At 33.6% G+C, this 11,091-nt stretch overlaps 1 protein-coding gene across 1 annotated transcript; it reads left to right on the top strand.

Annotated features, from left to right (window-relative positions):
• Positions 1-3,432: 3,432 nt before the first annotated feature.
• On the top strand, positions 3,433-10,667 carry LOC137639190 (uncharacterized). The gene is made up of 5 exons (XM_068371484.1): positions 3,433-4,199; positions 5,064-5,290; positions 6,732-6,864; positions 8,108-8,257; positions 9,238-10,667. The coding sequence occupies exons 1-5, from the start codon at positions 3,899-3,901 to the stop codon at positions 9,366-9,368; spliced, it is 942 nt and encodes a 313-aa protein (XP_068227585.1). The 5' UTR covers positions 3,433-3,898; the 3' UTR covers positions 9,369-10,667.
• The last annotated feature ends 424 nt before the right edge of the window (positions 10,668-11,091 follow it).

Below are 11,091 nucleotides of genomic sequence, written 5' to 3' on the forward strand. Positions count from 1 at the left end.
TCCTCACACAGTTACCGGATAGTTTAGTTCCTCTCTATTGAGAAAATTTTTAAAGACTTCCTGAGCAGCAACAAAAGAAATAACATTTATGCTCACGTGGTCTTCTATTCCCCGTGAAGTAACTACAAGTTTCTCCAAAAGCTGATAAATAACATAAACCAACTTATATGACTACAACGGTATAAATATATCACTGGGTAGAAATATAATTTATGGTGGTTTTCCCCAAAATGAAAGACGGGTTATTGACGAAGAAGGGAAGAATCTCTTTGAGATGTTTGCCCTCCGCCCAATAGCTTCTGTTGTGAGGGTCCGTTCTCTACATGATGAGAATGTTTTCACGAACTGTCATCGCATGTGACGAGGAGATGAATATGGGGATCGGGTGTCATCCCAAATGGCATAAATAAACAAAATCGGTTTGAGCGGGAATGGAAGATGAAATGTATTAGAGTGGTGAAAGTCTTTTAATGACTCCCTTTTCAGATACCGGAGAGAGAATTGGATAACATTTGCATCCCTCAAATCTCACAGATCTTCTTCTTTTATTATAGATGACAGAGAAGATTAGGGAAGAAAGGAGGCTCCTTTGTAGGGCTAAATGGAACACCAGGTATTGTTGGATGTCTTCTCTTGATACTGATGAAAGCCCGTAAGTACTTCTTACAAAAATTCTATCCGAAGGAAATTTGATTTATTAGAGGATAATTGTTTTGTAGTAGATTGTGAAATACAGTGATGATATATGTCTTCATTTCAAACATTTGGCTGATTACTTTGAAAGTAAATGCCTTGCTGTTAAAATCTAATAGCCATACTCATTTAGGACCTTTACTGAATATGTAATTTCATAACGTATTCACCATCAATTCCAGGGAAGCAATGATTGCTCATTAAAGAGCATGAGATGCAGACAATTAGCGATTACGTGCACACAAATACGCATTATGTATTATCGCTTATCTTTACTTTTATGCGCGCATATATATTAAATCACTTCTCATAAGAATGATCTATTTGCTCGATATTTAACTTTCATATCCTTTAAACTTGTGGTATTTCTATGTGACCAAACCTGTGTTCGCAAATCAGAGGTTGATGGACCGGTAATCTAATATTCGAGGGAAATACGAATAAGAAGAGAAATTGATAAAAGAAAATTAATTGCTCAGTATTATTTGAACTTCTTTACCGGTGTTTACTGTCCATTTTCATAGAAATATTGGTTTCGTTAAGCCAATTTGATTTCTATATAAGAAATTATCTCAGAATATATGAATGTGATTGTTCCCTATAGTCCTCATTATAATAATTTTTGGTATTTTCATAATTTTTATGATAGCTCTTGTTGATTTTGGTGTGCACTTACAACGTCAGGGATGAAACAGTTTGCCAAATAAAGGCATATCTTGATTTTAGATGTATTTACAGCAATGACTAATTTCCATCACTTAGTTTGTTGTTTGATTGCGCATGATATAGCGGTTACTACAGGATGCGTGTGTGTACGTACAAAAATGTGTGTCAGAGAGAGAGAGAGAGAGAGAGAGAGAGAGAGAGAGAGAGAGAGAGAGAGAACACAGGGATATGATATGACGTGCCGAATTATTATCATTATTATTATTATTACTATTATTATTATTATTATTATTATTATTAATTGCTTAGCTACAACCCTAGTTGGAAAAGCAGGATGCTATTAGCCCAGAGGCCCCAACAGGGAAAATGGCCCAGTGAGGAAAGGAAACAAAGAAAAAGAAAATATTTTAAGAACAGCAACATTAAAATGAATATTTCCTATATAAAATATAAAAACTTTAACAAAACAAGAAGAGAAATTAGAATAGTGTGCCCGAATGTACCCTCAAGCAAGAGAACTCTCACCCAAACCAGTGGAGGACCATGGTACAGAGGCTATGGCACTACCCAAGACTAGAGAATAATAGTTTGATTTTTGAGTATCCTTATCCAATGTATCTTCAAGTGAATCATCTGTGCAGAAACCAAATAGCAAATCGATCACATGAGACATAACTCATAGTTTTTTAATGTTGAACATCACATGGGGTTGTTCCCAAGTTCAATGACTAATATTTTAATATCTACAAAAATGTTTTACTAAATACTTTAATATCTACAAAAATGTTTTACTAAATACTTTAATATCTACAAAAATGTTTTACTAAATACTTTAATATCTACAAAGATTTTTTTTTTTTTCGAAATCTGAGCATTCACGAGACAGATATATTTGTGCTCTGATCTTGAAAAGTTGTTACACATTTTTTTTTTTTTTTTTCGGATTTTGAGGGTCTCGGTTTTTAGGATTTTCGCGTTTTAAAGGAATACATGTTTTACAAATAGAATTTGAATTTTCATTTATGGATATCAGTTTTCAGTCCCTTTTATTTTCTTGAGGTCGACTCATTGGGGTTGCTGACGATCTTTCATTTAATATTGTATGTGTGTTATGTGTGTGTATATATATATATATATATATATATATATATATATATATATATATATATATATATATATATCATATATGTATATATACATATATATATGTGTGTGTGTGTGTGTGTGTGTATGCATGCATGTATATATGTATGTATGTATGTAAAGAGCGAGAGTGGGATAGGAGATGATCTCCTGAACACAATGCTTCAGGAGAAAATGTGTTCTATCCTTTAATTTGGTTGCTTGAGTCAAAGAGGTATAAAACAAGTTGTTGCAGATTTCTATTTATGTAGTCTATTTTTTCATACCTTTTTCACTTTTTATCACTCCGGTGCTACTGATAACAAGAATAGAAGACCATCTATGTTAAGAGTAACATGGAATCGATAAGCTCGTTTTGCGTTGGAGTCAGGACGGCTTTAGATGATTACGAAATGTCTTCAGTTTAGAATTTACTCGACAGACGTAGATACAAACATTTCCGTTAATATACTGGCGGAGAAATGAGCAAGTCTTTGTAGATAATATGCAAATTCTTTCAGGTACATAGCGAATGAATATTTTATTATTCAATTCTATCTATATAGGTCTACGAGATATTCATATTGCCGGCAAATGCTCAGATATGACGTCCCCTTAGAGTGTAATTGATTGCTTTTATCTTATCAATTTAATATAATATTTTGAAATATGATGCATAACTTAGTGATAATACTGAGCATCAACCGGGCGTTATATCTCGAATTACATCCGGCGTTCCCACTGTTGCCACATACAATAAGAAATGTTGAGTTTCGTAATGACTGGCGACTCTTACCACTCTTATGCTACTTATCTTATTCGGTGTGACCTCACCTTCAAGGCTTTTTATATTTCATGCAGACCATCACAGTCATTTCATTGACTTCGAATAGTTCAGGATTTTGTTTCAACTCTTATAGCAACCTCAAAAACTTCACACGTAAAACATTCATGAGTAAAAGAAGGATAAGTAACGAAGGAAATCCGGTCACTGGCCAGTGCCGTTGTATGTCGACTCTGTTTGTCAGTGAATTTCTATCCACAATGCAGTAATTCGACAGACCGCGTCCCCTAACCAAGTGAGCGTTGCGTAGCAAGTGAAAGGAAAGTTATTTTCGTACATTCGTTGCAATTGTCAAAAACAATTTTATTGGTTTTATCGAAAGAACTCAAACACTTTGAACAGTGAGTCAGATCCGTATATAATAATTATCACACTGACGTTTCGTTTTACAAAAACAAAGCGATCTTGTACAGTAGTTCTCATCAGGGCACAGAATTTTTAATATTTGAGGTCAGCTTATAAATCGAACTCTACTTTGATTTATAGTTACTGAAGCTATATCAAATTAACAAATTTAGCACCCAAGACAAACAGTATCCGTCTGAGATCAGCCAGATTTGAAACAAACTCAAAATGCTCGTTGTTGTAACAGCAGTTTTGCTTATCGCTGGTCAACAGACTCTCGGCCAAGTTACGAGTCGCCGTCATGATCGTCATCCTCTGCTAAAGCCTAGAGAACCAGACCCAAACAGTGGTTATGCTCCAGAATTTGGAATAAGGATCAAAACTACAACGACAAATAGGCCTACCCCTCCTTCGAGAGCGGAAAACCCTAACACCGAAGGACAACTAAGCTCTACAGAGTCCTATGACACCAGCTTGCCATCCGTAGGTGAGTTACTAGGACCAAAGTTAACAGATGAATTGAGAAAAGGTTAGTTGACTAACTACTGTAAAATCTACAGACAGACGTAAAGAAATGAATGAGTCTAAATCTTGGTCAGACCTACTTCCAAAAGTAAGGTTTCATTGCGAAATCAATTGATTAGTTTATGGGCTTATTTCAACTGATTTCCAATGAATCTATGAAGCTCTGAGATATCTGTTCTCGAGTTTCACATTTATAATTAGTAATTTGAATAGCACGCTCACAAAACTGTCAAATAAAAAAGTAAGATAGGCATTATTACAATTAATTAATTCAAATGATTTTAGCTACTAAGTTAATAAGGAAACGGTCTGAAAACCTGAAAAGTATTCGTTGTCATCTGTCCACAATTCTTCTTTAAAATTGATAATCTAATATGAAATACACACTAAGCCATTCATGTGTGGCTGCTGTATTCTCTCTCTCTCTCTCTCTCTCTCTCTCTCTCTCTCTCTCTCTCTCTCTCTCTCTCTCTCTCTCTCTCTCTCTCTCTCTTTATATATATATATATATATATATATATATATATATATATATATATATATATATATATATATATATGTAAACAATATTACTGTTACCATGTACTCAAATGTCTGACGCCAATGGGCGCAATAAATTGATTAAAACAAAAATCTTCTCTCTCTCTCTCTCTCTCTCTCTCTCTCTCTCTCTCTCTCTCTCTCTCTCATTGAAATGGCGTTGCCTCGCTAAGCTGAAAAAAAAAATTGATGAATTGCGGTCTATATAAATATGTAAGGAACGGCAAAGTACTTCTGCTTTATCATTCCGAATCTGACTGAAATTTCCCTCTTAAATTATCGTTAATGCTTCTGTTAATTAATTGTTTCCTTCCCAACTGTATTTCAGACTGCTTCAAACTCTCCTACAACAGCACGAATTACACCTACAGTTCAACCGTGGATTACAATTTTGACATTTGGTTCAAATCTTTGTCGCCGAAGGCCACCATTCAACTGAACTTCGACTTTTCCGTCTCAGCTCTAGGGGTGTTCACAAGCCCCGGGGAATTTACCTATACCATCACCTCTGAGAGATGGCACAGGTTGCAAGTCTTCAGGAACAAGTTGTCGAAAGTGAGTATACATAGTCTTCCACTGTCTTGGGTTAAAGTTCTCTTGCTTGAGGGTACACTCGGGCACACTATTCTATCTTATTTCTCTTCGTCTTATTTTGTTAAAGTTTTTATAGTTTATATAGGATATATTCATTTTAATCTCGTTTCTCTTCTTAAAATATTTTATTTTTCTTTGTTTCCTTTCCTCACTGAGCTATTTTCCCTATTGGGGCCCCTGGGCTTATAGCATCCTGCTTTTCCAATTAGGGTTGTCGCTTAGCAAGTAATGATAATGATAATGATGATGATGAAACGTCCTTCCTGGCGATCGCCGGGACCGGGGTCCGAGTGGCGCTCGAGCTCGGTAGTTTCTTGCAGTGCCTGCAACCTCACCATCCTTATGAGGTGAGGTTGTGGTGTTTGTGGGAGCATATAGGTCTACCTGTTGAGTCATCTGCAGTCATTGCATGGCCTTCCCAGGTCCTAGCTCGGGTGGAGAGTGGGCTTGGTCGCTGATCATGATATGGTCAGTCTCTAGGCCCATTGTCCTGCTAATTAGGGCATTGTCACTGTCCCTTTCCTCTGTCATTCATGAGCGGGCTTTAAACCTTTAAACCCAGGCCCTTTAGTAGCCATTGCTGGAGGATTCGCCAAAACAGACCTTTAAAATTTAGCAGCTGCATTAAGCAGATGATTTCATGAGCTATTATATTATTTATGGTATGAGATAAAAAAAAAAAAGTTCTATGTGGTTATCTCTCTTTGTGATGGCTGTAATTCTCGACGTCACCCTCTTTGGTCGCTTAAATAGGATGACATCGACAATTACAGACTTGATAGAAAGAATTAATTTGATTTGATTTACGTCCATAAGTATATGTATAATGTCACTGATGAAAGATATCGCAATGAATTCTAAAGCACGCTCACTGATCCAAGGACTGTGCATACGAAGACAAAGTCTATGCTAGATATTAACCTGGTTGCTCATTCTCCAGCTGCTTAAAGCATAATCTTAACTAGCATCACTCTACCATATTACAAATGCAAATAATGGTAAATATTTTCAACTGTGAGAATAAATACTTTACAGGAATAGGGCCATAGCATCTATCGCGAACAAGTTTATCATTATTATTATTATTATTATTATTATTATTATTATTATTATTATTATTATTATTAGCTAAACTACAACCCTTGCTGGAAAAGCAGGATGCTATAAACCCAGGGTTCCAACAGGGAAAAATAGCACAGTGAGGAAGGGAAATAAGGAAATAAAAAACCTACAAGAGGAGTATTTAATGACTAATATAAAATATTTTTAAGACCAGTAAGAACATTAAAATAGATCCCTCGCATATAGATTAAAAAGACATATCTCCCTTCGTTGTTTATTTCAGTAACAGATATCCTAACTCTTAATGTGAGCATTTATGTTGTATATTTATTCTTCACAGGATTGTGAGACTGTCCAGCTACTTATTGCAGGCGTAGCCGATGAGTGCTTGCCTCATAAGACGCCTTCCCTTCTTCAAGTATCTAGTGGAGACGAACATAGCTTGATCCTCTGGAATAATTGTGCCGAAAATAGTGAGTTCACGAGTGCCGCATTTTAGTTACAAATAACATTCATATCCACTCACACATACACACACACACACACACCCAGATTGACCGGACAACATCTCCGGCCGGGTGCTCTTGGACTCAAGGTCATAGCCTCCAAATTATATCCACTTGGCAATTAATTTGACCTTCTTGGTGCTAACTATTATATCCACTTGGCAATTAATTTGACCTTCTTGGTGCTAACTATTATATCCACTTGGCAATTAATTTGATCTTCTTGGTGCTAACTGTAGTGTAATCATTCAACAGCCGGTTATTTTCTTTTCATTCAACTTTGCTTTTACTTTATCAAATAATGTTTTATTTCAACGAATGCATTTTCGTTAATCTTTTCAATTCATATGATGAGCATATTTTCTATCTATTCATACCCAATGATGAAATTATCTGAAATAATTTTGTAACTAATTCTAACAATTTGATACATCGTCTTGTTTCATGGAGAAACCAATAAAGACAAAACTTCCCAAAGGAAGTTGTGAATAAGCATAACAGGAAATGTATAATGAAAATTTATAGTGAAAACAATTATTCATAAAACAGACGAAATCAAATTTCATCATGAGAAAGTGAATAGTAAAAAAAATACCAGCCTTATCCTGATATTGTATTGTAGAGTCTTCAATTTTGAGGTCAATTTCTATCTATTCATTACATAGGTATACGTGATGCCTTTCCGAATTTAGATTTTCAAATCTAGGTCAACAATGAAAGGCAATGAAAATGGGTTCAGTCATATTCTAAAATTTCATAACTCCTATCGCTTAGAAAATCATGATTTTATATTATACAGGCATATATATATATATATATATATATATATATATATATATATATATATATACAGTATATATATATATATACATATATATATATATAATACAAATATAGATATATATTCATATATATATATATATACACACACACATGTATATATATATATATATATATATATATATATATATATATATATATATATATATATATATATATATACTGTGTACGTATGTGTGTATTAAGTGTTCACATAATGATTATAGAAGATATGTCTATTTCATTTTATTGTATCGACTTTATAAATAATAATAATAATAATAATAATAATAATAATAATAATAATAATAATAATAATAATAATAATAACTAGTCCATTTCATTTTATGTAAGGATTTCATGCATAATGACAGCCATAACTCTTTTACAGGTCTCTGGTGGAATGAAGTTACAAAGGAACAGCCTATGCCTATGGCTTCGTCACCCAGTGGACTGTATCAGTGGCTGTCTATCGCCCTAATAGCAATCGTCATCATTTTGTCCATTTACGTTTGCTGTCTGCATTTCCAACTCAAGAAAGGTAGGAAAAGAATATTAAGACTTTCGATCAAGTTATCTGAGTGACAGGGGCATTGAAGGTTATAGGAATGATGATAAGTATAAGCAAAGAGGAACAAAAAAAATGCACTCGTGAATTGTTTGCCTCCGCTGAGTAAATGTAGGATGTAGTGGAATGTCTGGTGATATGGAGTCGAAACAGATCATTTTACTCTTATCGCGAATCTTGATTTGTCGTATGTGAGTTTTGAATTATAAGTATCTTTGTTCTGATATTATATTACCATAGATTTATTTTCTAAAATATTTCTTCCTTCACGTCATGAAGCCATTTATGTTTTTTATTCAGTAAATCTCATAACTAACAAGGCCTCTTACACTTCTTTTTTTTTTTTTTTTTTTTTTTTTTTTTTTGAGGTGGAGGGGGGGAGTGGCCTCAGCTGTCGTCAAAATTTAGCAAATCCGAATGCTACCGAACATTTTCTCGTTAATTTCCCACTTTTGTTTAATGTCAAATTCAAAGTTCACCAGGTTTTTTCTGTTTGTTTATTTCTTTCTAATGTTTACCATCAAGACTAGGTCATCTCCTTTTCCATTCTACTGCATTTCCATTTCCCTTTTCCCACCCATACTAAGTTGTTTTCCAACTTTTCTTGCTACAAATATGTTTATTCTTACTTCCTATTGGGAAGATATTTTCTAAAATACGAATTGATAGTTTTCCTATAACAGAGACTATAAAATACAGAGGCTTAAAATCTTTGTTCGTATCATACTATACTGAGGGGAAAACCTTCAATATTTAGTATGTTATAAGCTTTAAATCATTTCCATTTGTCAGTTATGTCTTATGCAATTGTTTGAAAGTGTTTTTTTTTTTCTTTTCTTTTCCTATAGTTATAACTAGGTGATATGCATTACAATTTTTATCAATGATCACCATATAATAAATATTTTAAGAAGCGAAAGAGAGTTGATTATCAAAAATTTTGTACTTTCCAGAACGTTCAGATGAGACAAAAAAGGAAAGCATTTACGCAGAGTGGAATGACACAAGATCTATCTCCAACGGAAGCGATAAATGCACGGTCAAGACATCGCTGTCAAGTGAATATCAGAGTCGCTTTCCTTGAGCCTTCCATGATTTTGTTGTTGTTTTTGATTGCCCGCCTTATGTGGAACATGGGCTCTAAGCGTTGGCAGCCCGTAAGAGAACATCAATTAGAAAGGGAAGGTTATTTGAACTTAATTCTTTAGAATTGTGACATTAGAAAGAGGTTCTGGTGGATATTATTTTGTAAAGGTGTGTAATACGATTGAAAAGGTATTTTGTATATGAAAAGGGTGATATTCATGCAAAATAAATTTAAGGTTTTATGCAAGGGTTGTTGGAGGCATGACTGGCTGCGCAAGGTCGAGAAGGAGCACGATAGAGCGACTCCTCTTCAGGTCTACGAAAAGGAAAAATCATGATGCTGATGGCGGTTCCAGGACTGAATTGGTAATGAATAATGGTCACCTGAACTGAGTCAGCTGTGTTTAATAATCATTGTTGTCATTTCTGTGTTTTTGTGTTTCTTCAAATATTAATTCAATAAAGGAGATAATTGAATAAGAGGACCGACACATTGCCATACAGAAATGTGAGCATCAGACGTCCATTACAAGGAGTTCGTTTGTTGCGTTAAAGGGCAAGATAACCAACTGGGGTAAACTTTGTTAAAATAGTTGATACACTTTTCCTTTTATCCAGTCATGCTTTAATTTCAGTCATTCCAATGATCTGAATGATATCCCTTACCAAAGCTGGAACCCATGAAACCTTTCCAAAGATTTTTCCATTTACTGTTCACAGTTCTTTGTCATGCTTCTAAACTCATCATCCACACTTATAATATTTGAAAGCCAGTTTACCCGATACCTTAGCTGATCAGGAACCTTCTAGTACTGTCGATCTCAACACAATAGATTGTTATGACAAATAATCTATTGAGCTAGGGAAAAATATGTATGCCCACATTGATTTCCTTACTGCATGTATATGTATAGTTTTGTTTTATAGTTATTATATATAGGTATGTATGTGTAATGCGTTTGTGTACAGCGCATGTACAGTATGTGTCCTGCGTGGATTTTGCATAATTAATTAATTCTTATTGTGATGTACAGTAGACTGGAGTACAACATAGTTGTATTTCAAAAGACAAACATTTTGTGTACATAAAATATTTATTCTTGATTTGGGATTTTAAAGAAAATTCTACCGATTTTCAACTTGACATGAATTGTTAATTTTAGTCTAGTTATGAAAACAAAGTACTGTACATACAATCATTATTAGGTTCTTATATTATTAATTACATTTATTTCTTGCACTTTATTTGGATTTTCCAATTCTTTAAATAAGGAGATATAAAACGTATATTGTTTCTGTTGTTTCACCGTATATATATATATATATATATATATATATATATATATATATATATATATATATATATATATATATATATATATGTATGTATGTATGTATATATATGTAAGCATATATATATATATATATATATATATATATATATATGTATATATATATAATTCTCCTTATTGATTTTCTCTCCCAAAATCAAACTGCTTATGGGTTTTGGGCATAGATCCATCAGTCTGACAAATACACGACTCTATCAAAGTTTACCAATTAGACTTTGCTGACAATTCCATTGAGAAATGCAAATTGTGATTTTATTTTATTTTATTTTTTTTTTTGTGAATATCAAGAAATCAAATAAAATAACTATGTTTAGTAAGAAATCACTCACAGAAGAAAGGATAAGTAGAGAAGCCATCAAGGGTAAAGGC

Source organism: Palaemon carinicauda, chromosome 4 (assembly GCF_036898095.1).
Source record: "Palaemon carinicauda isolate YSFRI2023 chromosome 4, ASM3689809v2, whole genome shotgun sequence".
NCBI classification, from domain to species: Eukaryota; Metazoa; Arthropoda; class Malacostraca; order Decapoda; family Palaemonidae; genus Palaemon; species Palaemon carinicauda.

Coding starts and splice junctions, on each gene's coding strand:
- LOC137639190 (XM_068371484.1), top strand. CDS start 3,899: ATGCTCGTTGTTGTAACAGCAGTTTTGCTTATCGCTGGTCAACAGACT. Junction 4,200..5,063: donor AACAGATGAATTGAGAAAAG/GTTAGTTGACTA, acceptor ACTGTATTTCAG/ACTGCTTCAAACTCTCCTAC. Junction 6,865..8,107: donor GAATAATTGTGCCGAAAATA/GTGAGTTCACGA, acceptor ACTCTTTTACAG/GTCTCTGGTGGAATGAAGTT.